At 40.5% G+C, this 14501-nt stretch overlaps 1 protein-coding gene across 1 annotated transcript in view; it reads right to left on the minus strand.

The window, feature by feature from the left end:
- Positions 1-495: 495 nt before the first annotated feature.
- mef2ca (myocyte enhancer factor 2ca) overlaps positions 496-14501 on the minus strand; it is a 41871-nt gene continuing 27865 nt past the window's right edge. The window contains exons 5-11 of the mRNA XM_016664103.1: positions 8721-8864; positions 8448-8631; positions 7235-7279; positions 6941-7104; positions 5718-5829; positions 5522-5645; positions 496-5429 (exon numbers count right to left, since the gene is read on the minus strand). Of these exons, the coding sequence (XP_016519589.1) occupies positions 5081-5429; positions 5522-5645; positions 5718-5829; positions 6941-7104; positions 7235-7279; positions 8448-8631; positions 8721-8864 (1122 nt within the window). The 3' untranslated portion in view covers positions 496-5080. The remainder of the gene's footprint in view (positions 5430-5521; positions 5646-5717; positions 5830-6940; positions 7105-7234; positions 7280-8447; positions 8632-8720; positions 8865-14501) is intronic.

The following is a 14501-nucleotide window of genomic DNA, read 5'->3' on the forward strand; positions in this document are numbered from 1 at the left end:
CCCCTGGTTTTCATTAAAGTATATGAAGTTGAGAACTCTCAATTTGAAGTGGGAGTATTTTAGTTGCTAAAAGATCTGAAACACAGCCGAACTGATGACGTAATTAATCACCTATTGATACTGATCACGTGTCTATCGCGATATACACTGTTATTGATTTATCGTCCAGTCTTAAGTGTAAGTGTAGCTGTAGGGACAGAAAAACAAACCACATCAGACATGTGGAACAAAAACATGAGCATTTTTATTTTCTGCAAAATACAAACACTACCACAGTTCTGAGTGAGGGAGTTCTGCGACAACCCATGTGCACTTGGTTGGTCGGTGAGTCAGGTGGCGACAAAAGGCCAGCTCATGCCGCTAACAATCACTAAGTACATCCGGAACCATGTGATGAGGGGAGAATGCAGGCCAAACTTTTACGTTTCTTTTGTACAGAAAAGATTCACCAACCTGCTCAGATGAAAAGAAAAATTAAGTACAACATGTTTTTTTAATAAGAGCTTTGTAGGTACCTGACAGAAGTCCAGACAGAAAATGGTTCCAGAAATAATACAAAGATTTGATTTGAAGCTTTTCACACTGCTTAGCTTACATTCTCTCTTTCTTTTTAAAGCCAGCCTTCTATTTTCATCTTCAGTCAGCTGGCGCCACCTGGAGTCCAGGAATGAGCTCCTGACTTTATTTTTTTTCTTTTTCTAACATGTTTTAGGTTTTAGACGACCATCCTGACTTATGGAGATGGAGGAGAGAAGTACCTCAGCCACGTGGAGTTCATAAAAAAACAATTTGAGTTGCTCCACCATTTTCTAAAAGAATTCAGGCGCAGAGCAGAAAAAGTGAAGAGTGGCTGAGGGGTCGAGCTCCAAATATACAGTTTTAAGCCAAAATATTCAAATTTGAACCCTCAGCCACTTCTGTCTTTTCAATACACAGAAATAAAAACAACAAGAACAAAAAAAATAGAAAGAAAAACGAAAGGAAAACTCTAATAGGGATGATAGTTCCAGTCGTATGTCCAGTTTGAACAACCTGGATGTGTGGCTGGTGTCAGACTGGCTGAAACATGGCATCAAAATAAATTATTGGGGTTTTATTTGGACTTGGAGGTAGAGAATTAATGAGTTTTAATTTCAAAAGCTAAACAGGAAGTCATTCCCAAATCAGAGTTCCAACCTCCAGGGTCAACGCAGAGCACCATAACTGAACACTTTTAGAGGTGTGCCAATAAATAAACCAGCTGATAAATCGGCTCCAATCTCCTTGGAGATCAGATGATATTTACATGTGAAGTTGATCTTATCTACCTCAGCAGAGGTCCAAAACCAAACCAGCGTCCTCTGCTGCTCTGCAGTGAGAGATGTTTGGTTGTCAGACCTGATCACCATGTCTGCATGTTGACAGTAGTCACTCAATTGTTGCCAACTCAGCGACATTCTTGCTACATTTAGCAACTTTTCAGATAGAAAGATAGATACCGGCCAAAATGGGAATCGACGGGTCAGACTTCTTAAAGATAAAACGGTGATCTCCTAGTCTGCTACATCTAGAAGCAGCTAAAAAAGTTTCTCTGACTGAGGACGGAAATGTTCAGTTGGATTTTTTCTTTGGATCTTGTTTTCCATGTTTGGTTTGGGATTCCTGATCTGCAGCTCTGACCTTAATGCTGGTCAGGTGATGACTGAACAGAACAGTTATAAACTCTTTACTAATCGTCACCATATGTAACTACATCTGACCGTATTGTGCATAAACAGTCAAATGAGGCTGTAACTGAATCGGAATCTTCTTATGATTTGACTGTTCATGTAAACATTGGTTGGGTTTTATATTTCTATGAATATGAATTGGACCTGTTTGTGCCATAAAGTGCCTTGAGACGACATTTGCCGTGCTCTGTTTTTATAGAAAAAAACAGAACTGAAATGTAACCCTGTAGTTACATTTACAGTTACAGTAACTATTACTGTAACTGTACAGTAGTAATGGGACACTGCTGGAATAAATGACCTGAGTGAATGAAAAAGCCCAGTAAGGTGAGCAGCCTGGTCTGACACCAGCCGTCAAAACCTTGTGCTTCCTGTTGCGTCTGTATATAGAGACTCAGACCGTTCAATAAAACATCCCGTTGCTATAGTAACAAAGGAACCTGTAGTCTCTAAGCACACCAGCAGGTTTGTGCAGTAAAGCATCTCTGTTCTGTACGTTATGGCTTTATAGCTCCTCACTCTGACCGTCACTCTGACGTCTGACTTCATGTGGACTGGACAGAAAACTGAAAACGAACCACAACAGAGGAAGTTACACAGCATGGAGCCCATTCAGACACACAGGAAACAAACTATTTAGAACTGAGCTTAAATGACTGGATTATTTAGTGTCTGGAGACCAATTTGTACATCAGAAGCATGAAAAACTGGATGATCATCTGAGTCATTTTGTGCTTTAGAAATAGAAGAACTGAGCAGAAGGGGTGAGTGATGAGGGCTTACAGTTTTATCACAATATTTTGTGATAAACAAAACTGATAAGCACAATTTATCCCTTCTTTTTTAGGTAACTCTACATTTAATCATATTTTAAGATTTATTGATACTCTCAATGAACAATCAGTGGAGAAAATTGGAAAACTAACAATCTCAACAATATGGACAGTTTTTGGAGGTTTTAAATATTATTAATTGACAATTATCAAGACAATAATACATGAAAATTCATGACAATAAATTTAACGATAAATGATCAACGATATGATAAATGCTCACCCCTGCTTAGTAGAAGAGTGTTTAGTGATGTAGGGGACAACCATTTAACCATTCTAAAAAACAAAGAGACAAATATCTAATGTATGCTTTTGATAGAAACATTTTGCTTCTTGTTGGATTTTCTTTGAAAACCAAAGCAGCCCACAGAGACGTAGAGGAAACAAGCCTGACAGTTCTGCTTCTGTCAGAACGGTCAACTCTGCAAATAGAGAGGCTGCAACTTCAACCATGGCCTCTAGATGTCAGTATATTCAACTTAGCTTGGCTTTCCATATAGATCTATTGATACTTAAGCTTTTACTGTCACATTAGCTTTGGTTTCAACGTACAACCAGTGGTCAGTAGGGACTAGAGGAGACGTTGTGTGTAAACATTCTGTAGTGGTTCGTTTTCTTAGCTTCCTGTCATATCCAGCCCAAACTGCTGACTATCTGGATATTTTTTTTTTGCCGCCAGACTCAGAAAGCTCATCAAAACTGAGCATCTCAATACCAAGTAAAATTAATACAACATTTTTTTCCTAAGCAACCTGTTGCCTTGACTCCATTAGACCTCTCAGCAGCCATCTCAACACCTCTGTCTGTCCTCAACCGTTCCAATAACAGAACCAGCAGGATCTTCCTGTGGTTGGTTACTCTGTTAGTGGAGAATCCCCCCTCAGCACCTACCCTACTCCTTCACTCTTTTCCTACTCATTTCATCGGCTTCTTTGCCCTTAAACCTGTTCTCGTTTAATTGTACGATACATTTTGAAGCGTTTGTTTGTGTTGAACCTGCAACGCAGCTTTGTGTAACAGCCGTGGAGCGAGAGCATCAGAGTGGATCCACGTTCAAACTCGCCAGTAGCTTCACTGTTCAGAGTACCAGACTTCTTCACTTTGACCTCTCCTTTAGCTTGCATACATGAGAAACTCACTTATAATCCCGACGCTACCTAAACACACACTGAAAACACGCAGTAAATGTACACCGTCAAACCTCCCCACGGAGGATGGCCTCAGGCGAAAGTCTCATCTATCAGCATACATCAAACAAATAAAATATAAAATACAAAAATTCTCAAGATTTACTTATGTGTCAAAAAATTCTTATGGGAAAGTTTGAGCTTTGGGTGCAATAATGGGAAGACATGATTAAAGTGAGCTTATTTTTCCAAATAGAACAGAAAGAAAATTCAGGAGAAGGATAAACTATGGTTATGTTAAGGGCTGAAATGATTAATCAGAATAATTGGATTAATCATGATTGATCGATTATTGAAATAATAGTCAACTAATCTAGAAATTGATTAATCGTTAACTGGCTCTAAAAAAAAGCCAATGGCTGAAAGAAAAAAAAACACTCAAGCAGGAACTAAACCAAAAACTGCATGAAGACATCTGCAATTTAAAAAGGTAAATCTGATCTACCCGGAACTCAAGTGGCATTTTTAGCTGCACTTGGTTCAAATTCTGCAATAAAAAAAGAAATCTCCTGTTAAGCACCTTTTACTCTCTAAATATTAATCAGCAGATGAGTCCTACACTGTAGTGATGTAACGGCCTGAGCTTTCCATGTTCCTGTCAGAAGTTTTATTTCAGCTGCAGATGAGTAATAATGTTGATGCATTTTAGGCTTAAAAAGTGTATTTTCCTATTTATAAAGAAATGAGTTTTGTTCATTTGCATATTTTTCTTGTATTTCTAACATTATATAAAATAAGCTGAAGTGGTAAAATGAAAAATTGACAATTTTTTTATCTGATTAATTGACTACTAGAATAATCTTTAGCTGCAGCCATAGTTAGACAATACCAAGAGACATGTCTGTTCAGTGCAGGATCTGAACAACAGGGTGGAGCTCAGCTGGCTGGTAGAGGCAGCATTATGTAGAGGCTCCTGGTGACTCTGGAGGAGCTGCAGAGATCCTCAGCTGGGATCTGTCAACTATCAGCTGAAACTTTATGGAGTATTGGCAAGAAGAAAACTATTATTATGGTACAGAAAAAGCTGCATATTTGCATTTTACCAGATTTTGAATAAATAAATATTTCATATGATTGATGTTCAGAATGTTGTGACACACAGATAAACTTGAGAGTTTTGTTTTTCAGGTGATGTGTGCTGATCCTGACCTCACATCGCAAGACCAGCCGTCTCAACTACAGACCACCATTAAACATAAAGCACATGCATTCAGTACAAGGAGAATATGATAGTGATAATAATAATAATAATAATAATAATAATAATAATAATAATAATAATAATAATAATAATAATAACACTATATGGTAACTTTACTCCCCCCTGTTCCTGTGGAGCTGCTCCCTCCCACTATGTGGCCCAGCCTTCTGATAGCCTCATCCGTTTTACTGACGGGCTGTGACGTTCCTCCTGACTGGGCAGCGGCTGCAGCAGGAAGCTCTCGTTGCCATGGTGATCCTCACGCTCCTCGCTGCCTTCGTACGAGCTGCCACAGCTGGAGGCGCTGTCACCGGGGGAACTGCCGGATTCGTGGGGCCCCCGGGCGGCGCCGAGGGCGTATCCGGCCGTGTTGACACCTCCTCTGAGTCCGGCCCCGCCCATACCCAGGCTCCGGTCTCTGGGAGGAGAGGCCGGCTCGCACTTAATGTGGAGGTTGTGGTGAACGCCAACGTCCAGGCTGGAGTTCTGGCACAAGTTTCTGTAAGTACAGGAGATGATGCGATAATTGTTTTGGTTCTATGCGTGAAGCCACGGTTTGCCATCAGAATGGATCTGGTCAGGTTTTCTCACCCCATGTGTCCGAGCGCCGAGTGCTGGAGGTTCTGCAGCTGCTGCTGCTGCCAGCTCGCCACCGATCCCAGACCTGAGCCCCCGAACCCAGACAGGGAGGACAGGTCACTGCCCAGGGAAAAGTCTGAGGGAGGACAACACAATGTCAGGTTGACCTTTAACCTTTAACCTGTAACAGCGGCCTGTTTGTCCTCACCTGTGCTGTAGGAGGAGATGGCAGAGGGATACCCACCAATCCCAGAGGCAGCAATGGACACTGCAGGAGTGGACAGAGTCTGAGCTGTCTGTGAGTGATTTATTCTCTGGTTCTGAGAAAAAGAGAGAGAAGTTTGACGATTAGAAACACTAAAAAAAAAAACTGAATCAGATTAGGTGATCATGGTCATCTGTAAAGTTATCATACTGTTATCACTAAGACATACGCAGGTTTACTGCAGGTTGGAATATGAAATTGTGTCTATGTGAAAATTAACACTTCACTTTTTACATGCAAGTTTTTGTTGCATTTACAAAATGACTGTAAATCCCTGAGTCAAGGGCAGTAATATTTTATTTTGAACAGTGATGCCCAAACCTTCTGCCTAGTTTGCCAAAACTGCCAAGTTGAAAGTACTTAAAGGCCACAAAAGAAACTTAATAGCACAAAAATCCTATTGCGACTTAAAATTTTTTTGTTATCTAAACCTGCAATATTGCAACATGCAAATGCAAAACATGCAATGTTGTTTGATTTTTGTTTATCTTTAATTCTTTACAGATTCTGAAAAACTGTTAGCTTGTGTTCAGCAGGCTGTCAGTAAAAAAAAAAAAAAAAATTAAGTGTCCATGAGCTGAATGGCCAAATTTCTACCACTGACAGACCAGCAAATGGCCCTTGAGCCGCAGTTTGAACATCCCTGAGTTGCAACTAATTAAAATGTACTTCATATAAAATGCTTATTCAGATGAAACACTAAGTGACTGTTTGCTGTTTATATTGGTGTGTTAACCTAAGAACTATTAAAGCTTTTTGATTTAATCAAATAAGCATTTAAGTATTTGTTTATTTACTGCTGGATGTTATGAAGTCCCATTTTAATGCCAGGTTGTTTTTGGGCTGAACTGAAGTAGAATGAATTATTGATCATTTGAATGATACACATTTTTTTTTATTCTACCTTTAATGATATTGATTCAACATAAGTGATGAATTATTTTTCATAGCTGTAAGGATAAATAGATTTGGTGGTAGAAAGATAGTTTAATGGTATTTAATGCTGCACTTATGTTGAAATATTAGTCATTAGCTCAGTGGTTTTATCAAACTGCTGGGTTGGTTGAGTTGTCTTACACAGACTCAACTGATTATTAACGTCTTTATCTAAATAGTCTCTGGACAGAAGAAGGAAACCAAGTGAGACAGTGAAGTGTGATAAAAACCATTGGCATGATGGAGCACTTGTTGGAGGGCGGCATCAGTGTGCGGAGCTCAGGCTTGTGGCTCATGCCCATGTGAGGAGGACTCTTGTCCTGCATGTTCTTAGAGACGCCGGCCGGGGACATGAGGCTGGGGGAACTGCAGTGGGAGCTGAAGCTGCCATTTCCTGTCAGAGATCATAAAGTTCAAATTATTACAGTTAAACACAAAATGGAGGAGAGCAGATAGGTTCCAGAAGGAGGATGGTTTGGGCCACTTGCAATTTGTGGATTTGAGGAATGTGAAGGCAGCCTTACCCACGCTGGAGACCACGGTGTTGGGAAGGTCAGAAGCCATCAGCCCTGCAGGAGATGGAGACATACAGTCACTGACCCAGGTCAAACACCTGGTTAGGATTCTGGACTTCAGGCTCAGAAGATAATGGTCTCAATATGTTCGTCTTAATTCAGAGTTTTCATCCCACTTTTTCTCAACAATGGTTAAACTGTTAAAAGATCCATGTAATTTGGACTTTAGAAGGACTGGATCATGGGGGAAAAACATGACTCATAATTCATATCCAGTTTTGTGAAACAACTCAAAACTGCTCCTATTCTATATGATTTTTTCCCCACTGTTGGCTTTACGCCACACACATACATTGCTGTGGCAACCAACTGACAATGGCTCCATTCGCCGGCAGAGCAGAGATCATGTTCAAGTCTGTAAGGGTTCAACACCAAGAAACACACAAATAACAGAACATAAGAACCTCAACAGAACATTTGGCCAGTTAGAGTTTTATGTTTTCAGGAATGATTTATTTTCACTATTATTGATAAATGATTACCTGAACACCAGCTGTGGTTGATTAGTCAAAGAGACTGATGATCTGTTAGAGTGTAGGTGTGTGGGCCGCCTTATTTTTTTGGCTTCCTGAACCGAAACACACCAAACTGTGTAGCACATGTTAAGATTGTCAAAGTCAAGCTAGCATAACTAACCTACTTCCCAATTCTTTGCTATTTTAATTTAAATTAAAACTTTTTTTTGACCTATAACATGTGATACTGTTTTACCTTGTTATCTGGCTGTTGTAGTGAAGACAATTAAGAGCAAAACATTGCTCTTGGATTTTTAGATTCTTTGTGTGATTGTGTCATTTTCCCGACCACCAATATTATTGACTCAGTGCATAGCAATGACACGTGTGTCTCATCACAGTCACGTGTTGTCCAATCCAATAATATACATCAATGAAATTTGGTCCCAGGGTTCTGCACTACAGGGCCACTGGCCCCTGGTTTGCTCCAGCCTAGAACCGCCCACGGTTATAAGACGCTAGACGCCTTTGGTCTCAGCTTCACCATCTCGTAACAAGCTAATCTGGATTTACACTGAATGAAGACGCCAAGAATGTAATCTACTGTAGGTGAGATATTAACTTCTCACAAACCCAACTTTGAAAATTCTCATCAATCCCCTTCATAGAAAACTTCTAGCCTAAAGCTAAAGTCAGTATAAACACACCTGCATTCCCAGCGCTACAGGGTCGTTGGGGGGACATAGTGTTTCTCTGCAAGGATGAGTGTGAGATGGGCAGCAAGTTGTGATTACCCACAGCGCCCCCTATGGCTTGGTGAGAGTACAGCAGCCCGCTGGGACTGCTGCCTGGAATGGTCACCCCCATGTCGTAGCCAGAGGGAGGCAGACCCTGTTGGACCAAAGCCAAAAAGTGTTTTAGAACCTCCATGAAACAACACCATACACTCGCTCTGCAAAAGAAATTAGATGCAGACGTACACAGATTCTCTGCCTGTTGATCATCAGATCGATGTCTTCGTTGAGTTTGCAGTACTTGTCGTCTAACTCTGGGCTCTGGCCAGCAGAATCGTCAGCTTCGATGTCGGGGCTTTCACAGCCGTTTAAACCCTTCTTCCGTAGAGTCTGGTGAGAAACAGAAGACAAGAGTGGATGAGTCGACTGGTCTAAACCTTCTAAACCAGTGGTCCCCAAACCTTTTCCTGTGAGGGCCACATAGCTTTTCCCTTCTCTGGTGGGGGGCCGGACCCCCACCAAATCGTGCGTTTCTCGATTGAATTTTACCCAGAAAGCACATGGGCAAAAACCATGAGTGAAACGGTGACTGGGACTAACTAGTATATATTCCATTGAAGGAAAGTAACTATAACATATTAATTTATCATAAAGGCTCGTTTAGAAGTATTAGCTGCTACTTACAGGCATCGCTTCGAAGAATTCAACCTGGAATGCGGCGTTCATAACAGACACGTGTTCATCTGCTCTACCGCTAGCAACTGTACTGATTAAGTAACATAAAAGTCAAGCAGTTCCCTAAAAGTCCAACAGATGGTAGCAATGCGCCATGCAAAACAAAACACCCACAGTTTACAGGACACACTTCCTGCTGAAGAGCCCCCCTGGTGGTTGAAGAAAAATCCACATATAAACTGGAAAATACAATAAAAAATCTGAATGCTCAGGGGGCCGGACCAAATGTGGAGGCGGGCCGGATGCGGCCCGCGGGCCGTAGTTTGGGGACCCCTGTTCTAAACCATGGTTAAACCAAAATAACAATGGTTATTATAAAAATGCTGTAAAGTTTTATATTGTTGTTATAAAAATGCTATCAAAAAAGGCTTAAAAATGTGACTTTGTAAATTATCTTTCTAAAATTGGGCTTCTGTCTCTTTAAAAACTCTTGGTCTTTCTGAAACTCACAGTCATCACAACATGGCTCTTGTATTAATCCTTTAACAATGTTTTTTACCAGTGTTGCACTAAGAAGTAGCTGCTATAATTAACTCAGCAGATGTGCAGTTCCACCAGGTGTTTGCTAATTGCTGCTGGCTAGTCTGAAGGAGCAGAGTGAATGAGGGATGCTCTGTGAAGCTTGGAAACTACAGGAGGAGCCCAGGCATTTTTCACAGCTGAATGGTTGCCATGGGAGATTAAAGGATTTCTCAAACATCCATGAAAGAATCAAAACAACACTCCTGTTATGTTTTTGATCAGGAAACAACATTACAACATATAAAGCTCAAAAAAGTCGAGTTTACATAATACTGCCCCTTTAAAATTAATATAGCAGTGCTGACCACATGAGGGCGCTGTCTGAGCAGATACTGTCACCAGTGAGGCATAGGTTGCAACAAAAGTTGTCAGCTGTGAACTCCCACCTGATCAACTTTTTCCATGGTAGAAGGAGTCACTCTTTACTTTTACATGAACAGAAGATAAGTTCTGATGAGGATACTGACCACATGTCAGTATTGTGAAACATCTGTTCACGCAAGGATCAGGTGGTATGTGTGTGTGTGTGCGTGCGTGTGTGTGTGTGTGTACAGTATGCAGTTTGGCTCGTGGTGCCTGCTTCAGCACTTCACACCCCATCACTCCAGCCTGTCAGCAGAAGGACACTGCAGGCTCCCCCAGCGGTTGGACCAATCACAGCGTCTGACTCATCCCATCCGAGTCCACCTGTTTCCCTTTACAGAGAGAGGGTGGAGTGTGGTGAGGCAGCTCCCACCAATACAAGTGTGGCTGGTGGAGGGATGGCCGTAGAAGGCTATTTTTTTCTTCAGTGTGTGGGAGCTTCTTGTTACTCCCACACACACATGCGCGCGCATACACACACACGCACACACACACCAAGTAAAATTAAACACAACGCAACACCCTTAGCTTGTTTTTCGAAGAAAACTGAACTTGAGAGTGAGTCATTCAGATGGAAGGTGGAGCTAAAGCTGAGACTTCACTTCCAGAAAGATTTTTTGGTTCTATATACTGGAAGTACTAGAGGTCCAAGACAAAGGTTTAAAACTATTAATGGGATAACTACAAATTCCCATTTTGTGCTTTTCACAAATAAAGTGAAGATTTTCAAAATGATAAACTGTAATTTTAAAGGGCAGAAAAATCTTATGATCAGTTTGCTTTAAATTCTGAACTAAATATCCCCCAAATACAAACCGCCACCCCCCACAAAAAACAAAAAAATACCTCAAATATCAACTAACAGCCTTGAGTCCTGTGGTTAGAATATTTTAGATTGAATAGTTTTAATTAGCTAAAATCAGCTAAAACAGGAGCTGGTAGCCTTCCACCAGTATGAAGACTGACTTTATATACTTCTATACAAACTTTTTTTCTTTTTTGCATTTTTTATACAATATGAGAAATCTATCAAAAGATGAAAATAAAAACATGATCCAATTCCGTTTTTATATAAGTAAAGAAACAGTTTTATTGCCTAAAATGCAACAACAGAATCTCTGTAGTGAATGCCTGATCATTCGATGTGTCTGCAGCTAAAACAATCCTTCTAACATCAACAGGTGAAAAGTTCAGGCCTCTCTGCTGGACTAAGCATCAGCACAGCGTAGGGCTGATCTGGTGATTCGTTTTTGGTTTAACCGATTCATAATTGGACAGCAAAAGGTGCTTGATAGAAGATTTGATTTACAGAAGCTAAAACTATGCCACTAGAGGAGTTCTGGGTAGAACGTATTTACACACAAATATGTTTTTATTATAAATCTTAAATGAAAAAATTATTTTTGTACTATTTTGGCTCAATTACTGCTCGGAATATGTTGTTGTTTAAGCAAAAGGCCTTTTGTTTGAGTCTGTATCCTCCATTTTACAATTAATCAGTTACTAAATTAGTTGATAATTATTTCCATAATTGATTGATAATGATTAATCAAATTAATTGTTTCAGCCCTAATATACATGTGTGTGCGTGTGTGCCTGTGTGTGTGTGTATATATCTGTCTTGATATGAAATAACATACAGCCAATAGCAAAGAGTGTGATGGTGCCGTTTCCTTATGTAATGGAACTTTTGTCATATTTAAAGAAACCATTATAATGTCACCTAATGGATGCATTTCTAGATGAAAGTGGATTTCTTATAAGATTAAAAACTTTACAAATGAGCAACTTCATGAGAAAAACTACACGCCTTTTAGTAACTTCATAGTGAGTGTATGTTAATGAGAAAGGAGGAACAGCAGTAAATGAGAAAATCTCAGAGGACATACACCAGAGCAGCCACCATCACCTCCTACACCCATTCAAACCTCCACGTTCCCACTCTGCTTTTCCATTGATTCCGCTTTCTCTTTTTAGTCTCGCTTGTGTCCCAGTGCTCTGCCTTTTCGTGGGTGGTCTCCCACTCCTCCACCACCACTACCACACCAGATGATCCTCCGGATGCATGTGTCTTTCTGTGTCTGCTGTGATGGAGACGGCGCTCTCAGGGCCGTGACGTTCGGCTTTTACAGCATCCCACAGCTACCAAAATTAGAGCTACTTTATTTGGAGACCTAATAAATATAATTGCTCTGTTTTATGGCATCATACTTTCCTAATAAGTTACAAAAAACAAAATTTTTATTGAAAGAATTCTAAACTTAGCCGCCACCTACCAGTAGAAAAAAAAGAGAAAAATCCAAAGGTGTTGTAAGGAACAATCATCAGTCTATTTCCAGTTCAATGAGCGATTCACTCGGTTTGAGTTGGAACACTTGTGCAAACAAACCAGAATAAAAAAGAAAAGTTGGGCTGGTTTAAGATGTGAGCTTTTCAGAATAAAATCAGAGTTTCTGAAAGGCTGAAACAGTTTCAAAGTCCAGCTTTTAAACATCAGCTTTTCATTTCTAAATGTTCATAGATATCCAATTGTTGATGTTATTAGTTAGGTAATTTTATACTTTTATGATGAGCTGTTGCTACATGCCATGCCAGTGTACGCCTACTCATCCTGCTGAGCTGCTATAAACTGAACTGGTCACAAAAGGAAAAAGGAAGAATGGAAGCAGAGGAAGCTGTGGCAAAATAAAACTTAGCCTGAAGTTGCCTCTCTTTCTTTTCTTTTTCTTCCTATTACTTGCACATTAAATAAGACACACACACACACTCACACACACGCACGCACACACACAGACAAAAAAAAAACAGTCATTCACAGCAAACCACAGTCACCCACACTTGCAGGCCGTCATGGCTATTCTTAGCCGTGTTCTGGGTTATTTTTAGACCGCTGCCGGTTTCCAGTCATTTAGCAGGGAGGGATCTCAGCCAACACAAAGGAACTGGAAGGTCCTGCGAGCGTCAGTTTCATCTGTTTCTAATCTGAAAACAGCATGGTGTTGAACACACACACGCACACACACGCACACACACACACACACACACACCCACACACACACACACACACACACACTGATGAGGCAGAGCTCGCCTGAGCAGAAGAAGGTTAACAGAGTTACAGCAAGGAATGCAGAACTCCTCTGGTTTAAAAATAGCAACAAGGTTCCCAGACTAAACGAATACAAAACAATACGTTGATAGTTATCTGGCCCGCAGCCTGTTCATACACACACACACGCATACCCCCACACACACACACACACACACACACACACACACACACACACACACGCGCGCGCAGACAGGCGCATGCCAAGAAGCCACATGAGGGCAGAAAATGATGACCAAAACAAAGGAGCTTCTCTTTTACTGAATTCCTGTCTAGCTGGGTTCTGATCGGTGCAGAGGCCCAGAAACACTCCAACCTCTCAAAAACAGCTTCCCTTTTCCAGCCTTTAAAATGACTTTGAAATGAGTTTGAAATCGGCTTTGTTGCCCAAAGAGAAGTCACCCATCATTCTTAAATGATTCTGTAGCTCCAAAATGGAGATTTTTCAACAGCAAACTTAAACAAAAGGCAATGACCAGATCACTCACACTCAGTACTTTATATAGTTTGATGCACTTGATTTTAGGGATGCTATTGCGTTGCTGTCAAGGTCAATAACTGATATGAACAGATATGACATTTATTTCACTACTTTTTCTACATCTTAAAACCTCTCTGATCACACCACTGCTTCTTTGCTTCACTGAAACGCCCCACAGTCCTGCTCTGCATCACCATCACTGTCACATGACCAAATATCACATGACCAACTTACTCCCCTCCAGAAACAAATATGGTAAAAAAAAAAAAAAAAATCAGATACACACAGTGGACACAAGGCTGTAACCACAGAAGCTAACATCTACGGTCTTCCTTATGTCTTTGGAGTCTGGTTAATCAGCACCATAGAAAATCAATGCAGATTCTGGACTGGCTGCTTTGCAGCTAACAGTGTGTCAAGTAGCAAGCAGATATTTCAACTTCCCAAGCTGAATTTTCTTTCAAATATTTTAGAATTGCTGTATGGAAAAATCCTCTAATAAGCTGTATATGTATAAAAAAATTGAGAATCAAATATTTAAATCCACATCACATGGATGCGTTTGTGTTGGTCTGTACCATGAAATTGCGTTAAAAATAACTTGAAATTCTTATATGTTCAGCATCTTTTTGTAACTATCTGTAAGACAGAACTACACAATTATCATCACTTTATCATATTCAGTGACAAAACAGAGTCATTAAAACAGCTGTCATGTTTTTTTCCTCGTGTGTGTCAGGTTGCTATATGTGTGCTGTGGAGTCCAGTACTCCTCAGGAGCGTACACACGCACACGCGCACACACACGCACACACAC

The sequence above is a fragment of the Poecilia formosa genome, unplaced genomic scaffold, assembly GCF_000485575.1.
Source record: "Poecilia formosa unplaced genomic scaffold, Poecilia_formosa-5.1.2 Scaffold467, whole genome shotgun sequence".
NCBI lineage: Eukaryota > Metazoa > Chordata > Actinopteri > Cyprinodontiformes > Poeciliidae > Poecilia > Poecilia formosa.